Below are 14,772 nucleotides of genomic sequence, written 5' to 3'. Positions count from 1 at the left end.
AATTAATGATACTGATTTTTTTTAAGCTTTAAAAACAGAAACTGGCCTCTGTAGAGAAAGGGAAACACTGAAAATATTGCTTGAAGCACACTTGAGTGTTGTGAAAATAATGCATGATGCTGCAGGAGGAGGAGGAGAGAGAATAAGGAGAACCTATGAATTTCTAGCAATGTTGCCCAGCTCCAGTTTTACCAGTTCAGTTTCTACCATGGGATATTTGGATTAAAGGTTGTGATTGCTGGTCTTTAGGAAGGGCCTGGAGGTTTATCACCAAGCTGCCTGCCTGGGACAGTTTCAGTGCATAAAATGGATACAGCAATTCACAAATCCTGCAGTTTTGTCTGCATCAAGATTTCCATTATTGACAGTTCTCTCCCAAAACATGCTAAAAGGAGGGTGTGGAGAAACAAACAACAAGAATAAAATCTACACAAAAATCTACACCACGCTTACAAACCTCAAGCCAACTGTAACTAAAAATAGGGAGGGATGGTAAAATAGAAATATCCTATTTGGAACCAAGAGCAGTAATGACAGCAACAAAGTAGTCTCAAATCCAGTTTCTCACAAACAGGTGTTAAGCTTGAGTGGCTTATCAGTAGACAAAACAAATAGAAATATGGAGTTCAGATATGAATTTGCAAATTCAAATACTTCAAAACTGAAATTAAGAAGATGGCATATTTTTTGAGACAACATGATGAATACTTTATTTTATTTTATTTATTTCAACCCCCTATTTCTTTTTCAGACACAATTTTATTAAGTTCCTGTGTATTGTTCTAGGAGATTTCCAAATTCAGTTCAGATACTTTGAATATTCTTTGTTTGTTACAGAACAGTGAAAAGAAAGTTGCAAAAACATAAACGTTGAGAGTCATTAATGGCAAAGCAACAGCTTAACAGCTGTAGCCAGGCATAACAGACACACATCTGAAAACAACATCCCGATTCCTGAAGCTCAGTTCAGGCACAGATAAAAATTAAAATATTCCACTTCTTCACTGATTGATTTCTAGCCTAACATTATGTTTGTCAAAACATAATACAGACACAATTACTGATATCATATGGTTAATTCATTCACACCGTAAGAGTAAAGAACATGGTGGAAAGCAGGCAAAAAATGGGATTGTTTTATCAGTAATTGGTCTCCTTATATTAATTTTTGTAAATATAATATTTTATTTTAAAAATCAAAACTTTTCAAGATACTGTGAGTCTTAGGGTTCTTTTGCTGTTTGATTATATGTCAATATCTGTTTAGATGTTGTTTTTATTGACTTGTGTGTGTTCTACAAATATATAAACTTTTTTTAAAAAATAGACTCACAGAACATTTTAAAATGGGATTGTAGAAGAGGTTGCATGCAAAAATGATATGGTTTATCAATAGATGTTATGAAAAGAGGAATTGTCTTTAATGTTCTACTGTGAAAGTATAACACTTTATAGCTTGGATTGAATGCCAGGAAGATTGTCACCTGGCCAATTCCTCTAACTTTGCAATCATGCTTGTTCTACAAGAACTCCTTATGGACTCACCTGACACAATTGTGTAGCCAATACCTCTGGGACGTCCCTTGTCCTGGTCGATTGCTGTTATCATACGCACAGTTGTACCCTGTGGACCACAAAGGAAAGAGGAAAAAAAGAGGATTCCAGTTTTGCAGGCACTGTGGAATTTGTTTCCGTATCATTTATCATTCTCGCTGGGCAGTTCCCCACTGCATACCCTTGCAATTTGTTTCATAATTCCTAACTTCAAACATGCTAAATAGCCCTTGTGAACGTATCCAATGGCAAACCCAGCTTGTCTAAAGAGAGATGGGCGAGTCAGCAGTAGATGCTGAAATTGCTTATCTTACTTAATTTAATCATGAGCTATTTGGGAGGTGCTCAAGGACTACAAAAAGCATCTTGCTGGATTTCCAGAGCAAACTCCCACAGCTAATGGTAGCCTTTTAATATCCAAGTCTTCCACTCCTACACACCTATTGTACTAAACCTCAGTCTTGACCTGCAACCCTCAAAATGACACTAACCGAACATGACCCATGGGGCATCCATGTTCTTGTGGGGCAGGCATGAGAGGAATTGAATGGTGTCTTTTGTTTTTAAAAGTGTAAGTGGATGCTCCAACACCATTTCCTTTGTCACTTATCATGAGTCCAAGGAGCTGGAGCTGAAGTTAGGTCACCAAGGTGAATGTGGCTATTAGTGACAGAGCTTTGCTTCTGATTTGGGTCACTTACTCCTGGGAGCTGAAACAAAGAAATCTCAAACAGAGGCTATGGGAGGCAGGTACAGATCTAAAATGCACAAGCAACTTATAGACTCTACCTCATTTTTTGCTGCTTCTGAAAAGAACAGTGAGTTGTTTATTTTACTATGATGAGTTGCTCCATAATAACTGTCTAAGCTTGTAGTTCCACGCATGAAATTTTGCACAGCGATCATTTTATACTATTGCCAACGACATACAACTTGGAGAGATACTCCTATACCCTCTTCTCCAAACTAAAATTAGTTTCTCCATTATTCTTTGAATGAAGCAGCTCTGTCAAGTAAGTTACCAAGACTTCCTGGTCCTTTTCCCCCCCTGCTGCCACCTCCTGTCTCCATTGAAAAGTTACACTCCTTCAATAAAATGGACAACAAAAGTCAACTGCAAGTACATCTGAAATTCCTCACTTTGAACAGCCAGTCTCCGTTTCTTCCTAAGGAGTAGGATATTGGTTAGAGCTGCCTTGAACAAACCTGGTGCCTTCCATATGTTTTGGACTACAACTCTCTTCAGCCCCAGATTGGTACCAGGTTGGAAAAGTCTGGGTGAAAAGGTCAGTCAAAGGCTGCACAGAGAAGGAGAATTATGATTCCAACCCAGAACCCCTGGTTTTAAGCCTTCAGCTATGGTGTGTTGCATACTACTCAAGATAGTCTTCATTCATGTGGCTAGGATCAGAATGAAACTTCATACAGGGCTCCGTAATGGTTATGGAGCTTCAACCAACCACCTGCATCAAAAGGCAGCTCTGGATGTGTAATAGGGAAACTATCCACAATGGGTAAGGGAACAGGGAAGGCCGCACTTACATGGTGGCATGTGTAGGCAAGAACACCCTCCATCTACAGATCAGTGTTATTGAACTAGAGCCTTCTTTTCCCCTTAGCCTCTACATCTTTCAGCATAAAAGCTATGAATTTTTTCCTAAGGTCATGGTTACTCAACAAATGCCCATATTTACACACATAATAATAATTAATGTAGTGTGAACATATTTTATGGCTTTAGGCTGTTCTGCTTTCCTTTGTTTATTGAGACCCAGGGAAAAGAGGTGTCCATTTTGCCCTCAGGAAAAAAAAATGCCAACTGTGGCATTTGCAGTCTAATGAGACAGCAAGAACACACATCTGCCTTGGCAGCAGCAAACTAACATTGTAATTCATCAGATGAAGGCCGAAGGTCAGACAGAGTTGCTTCACTTCTAACTCTTATCCAAATACCTTATTAGCCCCATTTTTCTTCATAAGTACTTTTAGACAGCCAGTTATTTGTTTTTTTAATCTTGGCATTGTGTAAATTGGTGCAATCGACAGAAATAGCTACTTCTAATAGACAAATATAAATACACCTGAAGTCTAACAATTTCCCTGACAAATGAGAAAGATATAGCTCAGTTATCTCAGTTATAGGCAGAAAATCTGCATTCAAATGGAGGCATTTTCAAACACATTTTCTCACAAAATATGCATTTCTAAAGGTATTTTATCCTTAAAATGAAATTCTATATACATTTTGGTATGTTTTTTTGAGGCAGATATGCAAGATCTGAAGAATAACCATATTTTGGTCAGCATATTAGTAGCATCTCTAACACACACAACACACACTTTGTATTTTATACATGTATATAAGCACGCTTGCATATGAAAAAAATAAATGTGTTAAAAAGGTAATTTTTAAAAATCTATATGAACACTTTTGACAGTCCTTAACCATGCATTGCCATGAATACATCTAATGCAAACAGAGAGGTGACGGTTACTCACTAGCAGCAACAAAACAAATCCATTTTGTAAGTGCTATTAAAACCTACAGTTTCATATTGGGCTCCTTCAATACTATAGATACAGAAAACTATTTTTCAAAATGTTGTGCTGAAAGTTCTTTGAAGCCACAGACTGTATTCCAGGCATTTCAAAAGACACTTTACGAATGTGTTCACATTAATCTGAAGACATTAACTATAAATCCTTGGTAACTGACCTTTGAATAAAATACCGTGCTACAGCCATGCTACTAACGGAAGGGAGAGTGTCTAAATCATCAACAATGATTATGTTTTCCAAGCCAGTAAATACAGCTAAAGAGGCTACAGGTCACTTACATTTACCATCACTCCTTAGTCTGGCAAGCTAGTTTAGTCAAAATTTAACGTAGCTCAACAGCAGAGTACATTCCTTTAAATGCATGAATTCCTGCATTCAGTTCCTGCCATCTCCAGCTACAGCACCTCAGGTAGCAAGTCTGAGAAACCATTTTCCTAGGATCTTGGACATCCATTGCCAAGTACAGTCTACTTTAGCAGTCATCAACCATTTCTGTATAAGGCAGCTCCTCATATTTGCATACACAAACCATTTCCACCATCTTCCTCAGTTTTTAAAAGCTATTTTTTAAGCAAAATGTTTAGTGCCGTCATATACAGCACTCAGTTCTGGATAGCCCCTCTATAGCTAACTACTCAGTTTAGCCACAATAGCCTTCAGAACACTGTCATGAACTAAGTTTATATACTGACATGCAAAGGCATCGGAATCCCCCAGTCCAAGGCTTAGCTGTTTTGCAAAAGCAATTAGTTCTCTGTGGAATCATTTGCCTCTTCGTAAGCAAACAGCAAATATTCCAACAGATCAAAATTACTCAATTCTCGTGCTTACTTTTGATGCGAGATACTCACCGTAAGATTATTTCATTTTAATGTACTGGTTTAATGACAAATTCTTATAAATGCACCCTGAATAGTAGCAGCTGCTACATGTCATGTAAGATGAAAGTCTTGAGAAAGCACAAGACCTCTGACATGATCAGGGGTATACTCTGCTAAATGAAAAGCGAACATGGTACTCATGACTTAGGATAGATTCAGGCAGTTGCATTTCCTTATAGCAAGAGTAGGGAACTTCTAGCACATAGGACTTCAGTTAGCCTCTTCCAGCGCCCCAGCACAGTGTTTCCGAACGCCTCCCCTTCTACAGTCTTGTTTTTCCTGCTGCTGAGTTGACCTCTCCTTGGGTGACCTCTCCTCTTCATGGTCTCCCCTCTGCTGCTCAGCAGACTGGCAGGCAACACCTGAGTAGCAGGGAAGCAGGGGGGGGATGGGGGGCTGACTGCAGAGTCCTGCTGTCAATTACTCTCTTCCTAGAAGCCAAGCAATCTGCCAGTTAAGACACAGCTCTCTACGTTTGATGGGAATGGTATGTGTCTGCACATGAATGGATTTCAATGTGTACACTGTATCCTGTTTTTTTAAGTAACCAATAATTTATAGAAGCAAACGTTTGATTTCTCCTGTATTTATCATTATTTGATTATGTATACTTGCTTTTAAGCTTTGATTTGTCTATTTTTGATAAATATTTTATACCATCTTATGTATATTGCTTAGATATTCTTAAATTTTGATTAAATGGTCCATATCTTCTTTAAAAAAATTTTTTAATAAGAAAACTATTAGAAGATTCACACAATCAAGATCAGATGTTATACTATGAATAGATTATATAGTAATCAAATTATACAAACAATTATCTATTTGTATTACCGGTACCTATCCGTTATCATATGAGCAGCTTTACATCTCAAAATATTGAAAATCCAAATTTTGTTGGTGGGGGCAGTAAGTTCCTTACTAACAAAAGGTTTCAATTTATCATGAAAAGCAAATATTATATTTCTACAGCAAATGGTCTCTAGTCTTTGAATATAAGGGTTTTTCTCCAAAATGAGTTCTCTTAAATTGTGGTTATCTTTCTGGTATTTTAAATTATCTTGTTTGGAGATATTCAAGCCATGAGGATGATTTGGACCCTCATTCATCTTTGAATACACCTGAAGAACCTTCTTGCTTTCAATAGTTTAATGCTTCTAAGCATTCCCAGTTCTATATAATCTACGGCTGATTTCAATGGGGAGCGATTTGGGCTTAAGGACATCTTGCAATGACCCCAAATTTTCAACCAACTGGAAAGAATCCGAGTCTACATAAAGATTTGAAAATGGCAGTGAAGAAACTAATACGCAGGAAAAGAAATAATTCTGCATAACACAAGATTTAGTGATCCCATCCCCAACATGCTACCCTTTAATTTGTAATTCCCACGGGAAAGACATGAAGTTCTGGCATCTCATTTGTAAACTAAAGTGCTCCTACATTCCAAAAGCGCTGGGTGAAACCATGGCCTATCTGACAGTTCACTCATCACTTGTCAAAAGAGAGAGCGTAGCTTAGAATGGTAAGTGTCAAAAACCGTGCGGCACATTTCAAAAGGAAGGCAGCTGCTGAGCAGGGTGGGTTTAGTGATGGCGCAGGAATAGCAAATGGTTTGTAAATATTTATGGGGCAGCTTTACCCTAACAAGCCAAACCTTTTGTGGCCTCCATGTGTTATGATCACAGGCAGAAATAGCTTAGTACTCTTGGTTCGCATTGTAAAGGAGAAAGGGCTTTCCTCTCTGAAGGACCTTTGTGTTGAATCCAAGGTCATCGACACAGGGTACATATACTCATATATCAAGGAACAGTGTGATCCTGTGCATGACTCCTCAGAAGCAAATCCCATTGAGTTCAAAGGTGCTTCCTTCTAAATAAGGGAATGCAGGGCTGGGGTCTTATTTGTGCTCCCAAAGAGGGAAAAATAAGTTCATGCATACTGTAGAAGAAAATGCACCAGTTCTCATTTACACCTGGACACCTGGTAGTGTGAAAAGTAGATTGGTAAGTAACTCACACAATGTCCATCAGGACTTCATCTTAATATGAAGCAACCCTTGGTTTCTCTGGGTCTTATCTGTATTCAGGTTTGCTTTTGAAAACAAAAGGGAACCCCGGTCATTACAATTATTTTTCTGAGGATATTCTGTATATCATCATCTGCTGCTTACCTGCTGCTCAGCAGAGCAAGTGGCTATGCAGAAAGGCTGCAGATAACAATAGTTTTGAACAGGAACACAGGAAAACCCTTCCCTCACAAGGCACAAATGAAAGGGAGACATTGTGGAACCTACTAAACTCTTCTGCTAAAATAATACACATCTGCTTTTAAACAGAATATGAATATATATATATATATATATATATATGCTTTCGTAGATTTTCACGGGTACAGGAATGCAGGTTTTGGTGTCCTCGGGTGTCTTCCCGTGTAAAAGTTGGGGTGTCTAGGCGACGTTTCGACGAGGTCTCACTCGTCATCTTCAGGCTGGTGCTTTCGGCTTCTTGTTACTGGAACAGAGCAGGATCTCAGTGTTTGAGTTCCTATAAATACTGTTGAGGGGGTGTGGTGTATAGCCTCCAATGTTCTGGGCAGAGAGGAAGTTCCCAGGCTAGTGTGCCTTTTCTTCTTTTGTTCCTTAATCACTTGAGGGATATCTTGAGTGATTTCTTGAGTGATATCCTGAGTACCACTTACTGAGTACCGCTCTTTTCCAACACATGAAAGAAACAGGACACGAAATTAATTTTGCAGATTCCAAATTGCTCTTTAACATGGAACATCACCACAAGAGAATAATCATGGAAGCCATCGAGATAGAGAAACACCCTCACAACATGAACAAGCGTGACGACACATCCCGCTTGCCAGACATCTGGAAATTAGCCCTCCCCACAAAAACTGACACCAGATCCAGAGGCACACAGAACGCTATCACCAATCAACCACACCAGACCCAAACCCAGACCCTCTCCACAGATAAATTACAGACACCATCCAGTAGCCAAACCATGGTGGCACCTCCGGATGCTGCACCCCCCTGCAATCCCTACACAGATCTGGCTGACACAGGCCACAAAACCACAGCTCGCCCCTATACACGAAGCCAAGCCAGAGCACAACTAAGTGCAGTACAGCCATCTTCTCAGAAAAACTCTTCACAAAGTTCAAGAGGTCAAGACACAAAGACTTTAGCAACTAATCCACACCTAATGACCCACCTAAGTGGTACTCAGGATATCACTCAAGAAATCACTCAAGATATCCCTCAAGTGATTAAGGAACAAAAGAAGAAAAGGCACACTAGCCTGGGAACTTCCTCTCTGCCCAGAACATTGGAGGCTATACACCACACCCCCTCAACAGTATTTATAGGAACTCAAACACTGAGATCCTGCTCTGTTCCAGTAACAAGAAGCCGAAAGCACCAGCCTGAAGATGACGAGTGAGACCTCGTCGAAACGTCGCCTAGACACCCCAACTTTTACACGGGAAGACACCCGAGGACACCAAAACCTGCATATATATATATATATTCTTCACCATCTTCCTTTTCCAGTGAAAGGGAGATGATCTATTATAGATCCTCTTTAATAAAATGTTGAGCTTCTAATAAAACACTCACAGGTAGACTAAAATATTATAAGGAGGAATTAACTGAGACACACTGAGCCTCTGGGGCAGTGACAGCACAAATCAACTCTGTTTCTTTAACATGATGTTCTTTCTTAAATGAGGACCTGGAGGAAGATGTTATCTACTTGTTATAGGGGCAGCTGCTAGGCCAGAATTAAAACACCCACTGTGATCACAAAATCTATAAGGGTGTATATATGAACCAGGCCCCCAGCTTTCCCCCTTGCAGATTAAAGTCCTGGGACAGCAAACTGAGGGCGTTTTCTGTTGTGGACTCAAAATTTTGCAAGGGAACAATTGCTTAACTGGTTGGTTTTTCATTGAAACAGGAACCACCGAATTGTAAAAGGAAACCAGTGCCTTCGTAATGGATGCTGTCCATCGATTGTCAACACTCCTATGCTACAATGCAGAGTTGTGCCACTGTCACTAAGGATAACCTACAGGGCAATGCTGGTTTAAGGTATTACTATGAAGGTGTTACTACTCTAAACCACCTTAACAGCTTGCGACCAGTTTTCTTGCAGGGTCACCTTACCCTAAATAGGATCACTCAGCTGCCTCAATCTGCAGAATGGGAACTGTTACAGGTGCCACATAATAACTCATTCTACACTCGTAATGAATCGATCTTTTCGTGTAGCAGCACCTACACTCCTGCCTATTGGCATTGTGCAGGCACCTTCGCTGTACACTTTCTGGCACCTGCTTAAAACATTTTGTTTAGGTAAGTCTAACCAGACATGCAGAAGCTACATGCACTTTATTAGTTTTTAGCTACCATTGCTTTTAACTTTCCTTTTAATATTTTTAAATAGCTGTTTTTAACTTTTTAAAAAATTAGTAACTTTAATGTTTTATTTTGTACTTTTATAAACTTCTCAAGGGGCTTTCTTACAACCGAGCAGTATATAAATTCTGTTAATCAATCAATTAATCAATCAGTTTATTTGCTTGGACACTGTGTACGTGCACATGCATGCATTGGGTTTACACAAGCAGAATCGGAGTTGTATAGCCCTCAGAATATTTTAAGAAAGAAGGCACATGCAGATAAATAGCTTGCAATGTCTCTCCCCACTTTTCTGTCTGCTATATCATGTTTAGGGGGGAAAGGGGTCACCAAGGGCACATGAAAAGTGTTTTTGTGTTACACCACAATATACTTGTTCTATAAAAATGAAACTATAGCATTCCTTCCTTCCTTTCTTCTATTATAGGATTAAAGACTTAAAAGGCAAACTGGAACCCCATATCGCAGGAGGAGGAGCTGGGGGTGGGGAGGGGAAGAGAAGGGTGCTGAAGAAAGCCGCCACAGCAGATTCCAGAGGCAAGAAATCCTATTTCGCACTCCTTAATTCCAGTCAAAGGGCTGATAGGAATCTGCTTGCAGTAATTTGCTGCAGTTTATCCAGTTCTTTTCCTTCTGTCGGCTCTTCAGTGACAGGCTGGGTGACATGCTGTTACTCGAGTGAGGAAATTAAAATTTGATGCAATAATCCCAAAAAGGAGGATTTTATTAGGTAATGTATAAAGTTTTAGATTAGGCGCTTCTGCTTGATACATAGATAGAAAAAAATCAGGCACGCTGCGCACCACTGATAAACAGAGAAAGAAATGTAAGTAGACAGACCAAGAACAATTGCTGGAGTCCTTTCCTGACCTTTGTTCAGCTTATTAAATCAGCATAAGAAGGAGCACCTTTCATGTATGAGAGGCCTGATGTGCAACAGGAGCAGATAACCATATGAAAACAGAAAAAGGCATGCAGACCTTCAGATTTTAGCATCGGAAATCCAGTAGCAACCAATGTGTCAGGGAAGAGCCATGGAGCCACCCTGCTTACACCACCAGCAGCAGTAGCCATGGTGAATTAGGGCTATGTGAATACACCAGCTGGAGGATCAGATTGGTACAGTGGTACCTCCGGTTGTGAACAGGATCTGTTCTGGAGGTCCGGCCGGATCCTGAGGTTTTCGCAACTGGAGGCAGTCTCCGGGTTTGCCACTTTCACAAGCTGAAGTTTATGTTACCCGAGGGTAACATAAGCCAAGGTGCTACTGTACTTAACAAGCTGTCTTCTATCAGACCATTGGTCCATGTAGCTCAGTAGTGTCTACACAGATTGGCAGCACCTCCCCAGGTTTTCAGGCAGGTATCTCTCCCAGCCCCACCTGAAGATGCCAGAGATTGGACATGGGACCTTCTGAAGGCAAAACAGATGCTCTCCCACCAACCTATGACCCTTCCCTGATTCACTACCACTCAGGTAAACTGTGGTGATGCTGGAGTCAGGAGTGCGGCTCTGCCCAAGCATACTAGGAAAATCCATTTATGACAAGGTGCATCATCCAAATTCAATGTTGGTATATACGTGTACTGCATGCACTTCACCATGGCAAGTTCTCTATACAACACACGTAATGTAGTAGGTCAGGATAGAAATGGCACACCAGTGATTTTAGACATTTCTATTGCACTCGTAAGCTTAAAATACTTATGCTCATAGTATGTATTGAGACTACAATGTCAAAAGCGGTCCAGGTAAAAATTCTCTGCAAGCTATTTCATTGCTGCTTAAAAAAGAAAGAAAGCACCCTCCCACTGATTATTTCTAGATGAAGGGAACCAATAAAGCCTCATAATTTGAGTGAAAATTATTCATTAGTGTTTCTGGATATGTTTTACATCTGTCCACTATTCTAAGAAGCACTGAGCCAATTAGGTTGCAGAAAGTATTGGCCGGAGATACAAGCAAATCCCTTGGAGATATGAAAGCATTCAAAGAATATTGAGAGGGAAGACAGATAAGAATAATAATTCAATGCTGTTGTTTTGACGTGAGTTTGGGGTTTTTTTTTGTCAGGCTGAGAACAAGAGAGGCAAATGTCAGCATGCACAAGCAATTTTATGTTCCTCTGTGCTCTCTCTATTGACTTCCCAAACAGTTCCCTAGAGGAAAAATACATGTCATTGTACATCCTCAATCCATCAGTCATATAGAGGACCTTCTCTGAACATTTACCTGTTTAACAGACTCCAAATGACAACAGAGAACATGATGTGGAAATCAGACAGTATAAACTCAGTATACCCTCAGAAGAAATGCACTGGGTCAGAATTCTTATTCTCACATTAATTCCTTTAGACTAGGGCTAGCAAAGTGACCCCCACTTGAAGTCGTTGGACTATAACTCCCCTGACCCCTGACTCTGGCTGCAGTTGGCTTTCCCTGCTTTAGACTGCTATTTGAGTCAAATTAGATAGGGGGAAAGACAAATTAAGGTCTCTTATAAATAAACTTGAAGACTGTATTCTTAAGAAATATTTGTATTTCACGTTAGACACAAATCCTCTCCAGGGCTCCCCCTGCCTCACTACAATGTCCTGTGTAAAAAAGTCTGCTACTTGACATTAATTGTTATGTATGTTACCGAAAGTGTCAATAGAAAAGGACCATTTAGTTCCAGACACTGCTATATTGTCATTTAATTTGAGAGATATTCCTTCTACAGGCACAAGGTCATGCAGTGAAGGTGATCCAGTACATAATCTCAGATGCTAGTGGGGATTTCCATTTCTGTAATACCATATCATTCTTCTTTCCTTCTTGTTATTAATGTACTAGGCAGGATTTTTTTCCGCCTCCTCTGCTGCTTATATTGTCTCATGTGAAGGAAAGCTTTAATATAAAATCTGGAACGATGTGTGTGCAGTTCCTACAACCATCTGTATTAATCAGTGACTTCGCTCTTCTCCAGCTACTTATCAGCCTTTTAAGTTAAGATCAAGTGCTTTATTGGTCAAATATTTAACACACCCTTTATTAAGGAAGGAAAGTAATAATTTTCTGTAAGAGGTCCAGAATCGCTTGTATTTACAACATCAGCAGCTGTGGTACCTTCTTCTAGCTTTCACAGTTCTGAGTTGGTACATGTTTGGATAGTGAACAAATGTTTCTGCATTATTCAGAAGTGAATACTAACAAAAATAATTACTTTGCACGTATCAACAACTGAGCCACTTGTCCCACAGTGGTTTCTCCCTAACAGAGTCCCATCCGGAATGGAGAAATCACTCTCTCTCCTGTATTCCCCCTTTAACAATTTTGTAGTCCTGTACTGTATTCCAGTACCCTACAAACCTGTTCAAATCAGATGTAAAAAAACAAAACAAAAGATGTCCCCTCCCATCTTTGAAAGTATTGCACCTAGTTTGCCTTGTTTTGATATCTGCTTCCTCTTCTCTCTGTTCCAGTTCCCACTTCCACTTCTTAATACAAAAAAAAAACTGCAGACAAAAGAAGATTCAATTGGGATTATGTGGGAGACGTTCTCAATAGCTCTCTTAATCCTTAACAAGATGCCGATCTAAAGCTCTTACCGGAGGAGAGTTCTCATAGATGTTTGTACTGTATGGCAGGTTGATGAAGATTGGGTCCATATCTTGCACATCTGTGATAGTGATCGCTAGATTGGCCAAAGTAGAAAGTGGTTTGGTTTTATCTTGGTCCTTAAAAATGAAGAGAGGGAAAATATTGAAAGAGAATTAAATAGAAAACAATGGAAACCATTTCCCTTTAACATCTTTTCATTGCTGTCTCCTACAGCAAAGTTCTAGCTGTAGAAATGAACCTAAAAGCTGCCATATTTATTACGATTACGATTTACCCATCCTTCACCCTATGGCCCCAGGGCAGGTTACAACAATTAAAACACAATGTTAAAATTCATTTAAAACAATTTACAATCTCAAAAACAAAGTGGGTCTATATGGTGTCAAAAGACAGGCCACAGACACGTGTATTCAGCATTTGCTGGAGGTGATATAATGAAGATGCCAGACACATTTCAGTGGGGAGGGAGTTCCACAATTTAGGGGCTGCCACAGAGAAGACCCTCTCATGCCCCTGAGCTTCTGATGGTGGTAGAACAACCAAGAGGCCCCTTTTGCCAATCTTAACACCAGAGGGTGTCTGTAGGCAAGGAAGTGGTCTTTCAGGTATTTGGGACCTGAGTCATTCGGGGCTTTATACATGAACATGAGCACCTTGAATTGGGCCCAGAAAGAAACTGGCAATCAGTGCTACAGTTTTAAGATCGGGGTTTAAGCAAAATCTAAACAGAATTCCAGCTAGTAATCAGACTGCTGCACTTTTGGGCCAACTGCAGTTTGAAAGTCATCTTTGACGGCAGCCGTATGTGGAGCACACTGCAATAATTTAGTCTGGGAGTTACTAGAGCATGGAGTGCAGTGGCCAAGCCACTTCTGTTCAAAAGGACTGAGCTGGGGAAAATCACTCAAAGCCACTGCAGTGGCCTACGTCTCCAGTGACAGGGTAAAATCCAGGAGCACCCCAAGCTGCGAACTTGCTCCTTCCAGGGGGAGTGCAACCTGTAGCCCTGCCTCTCAAACCTGAGAATTTGGGACACATAACACCTCTGTCTTTTCAGGATTCAGCTTCAATTCATCCAGCCCATCAGATAATGGCAGTGTGAATGGAAGATCTAGTCTCCTTGCTTCAGATGCTTAAGATTTGTCTAGAACAAAAGAAGCAGGAAGCCTCCTACTCACTGTAGCGTTGACCTGAAGTTGGTAGGCCTGCGTAACTTCGTAATCCAGGGCCCGGATGACTGACACAATGCCACGGCCACTGTCAATGGCAAAGAAGTTGGACGGAGGCTGGAAAGAATACAGCACACTTCCGCCTGCTCCCTGGTCTGGATCTGTGGCATTCACTATGAAAATCGGAGTTCCCACTGGTGTGTTCTAGAAAGAACAACAGTTTAAAAAATAACATTTTTTTTTTAAAAAAATACACATGCTAAATAAGCAGAAGTGCCTCTCTAGAACCACATTTTTCATTAAAAGGAGAAAAGAAAAATAAGGATTGCATTCCTGCATGAGAAACATTACCCAAAGATTCCAGGCAAACATTTTATTTCTGCAGTGTCTGTATGTAATAAGACTGCCTGTTCTGAGAACGATTAACTGTGGAATTTTTCACTGCACCATTGAAGGAAATTCCGGAGTGCCGGTTACTCTTCCTGGCAATCTCCGTAGCCACCCCCCAAAAAACTATATACCCTTTCTCAGACTATAACATGCTAATGGAATTTTAACCCTTACCCATGTACTC

General features: G+C 40.2%; 1 protein-coding gene across 2 annotated transcripts in view; it reads right to left on the bottom strand.

The window, feature by feature from the left end:
* CDH23 (cadherin related 23) overlaps positions 1-14,772 on the bottom strand; it is a 366,100-nt gene that overhangs the window by 228,998 nt on the left and 122,330 nt on the right. For both annotated transcript variants that reach the window (XM_081913082.1, XM_081913083.1), the window contains exons 6-8: positions 14,208-14,402; positions 13,017-13,145; positions 1,546-1,624 (exon numbers count right to left, since the gene is read on the bottom strand). In XM_081913082.1, coding sequence (XP_081769208.1) covers positions 1,546-1,624; positions 13,017-13,145; positions 14,208-14,402 — 403 coding nt within the window. The remainder of the gene's footprint in view (positions 1-1,545; positions 1,625-13,016; positions 13,146-14,207; positions 14,403-14,772) is intronic.

Source organism: Podarcis melisellensis (assembly GCF_964234715.1).
Source record: "Podarcis melisellensis genome assembly, chromosome: 5".
Classification (NCBI taxonomy): domain Eukaryota; kingdom Metazoa; phylum Chordata; class Lepidosauria; order Squamata; family Lacertidae; genus Podarcis; species Podarcis melisellensis.
Note: the sequence above shows the minus strand (reverse complement) of the source record. Positions and strands in the feature narration are given on the sequence as shown.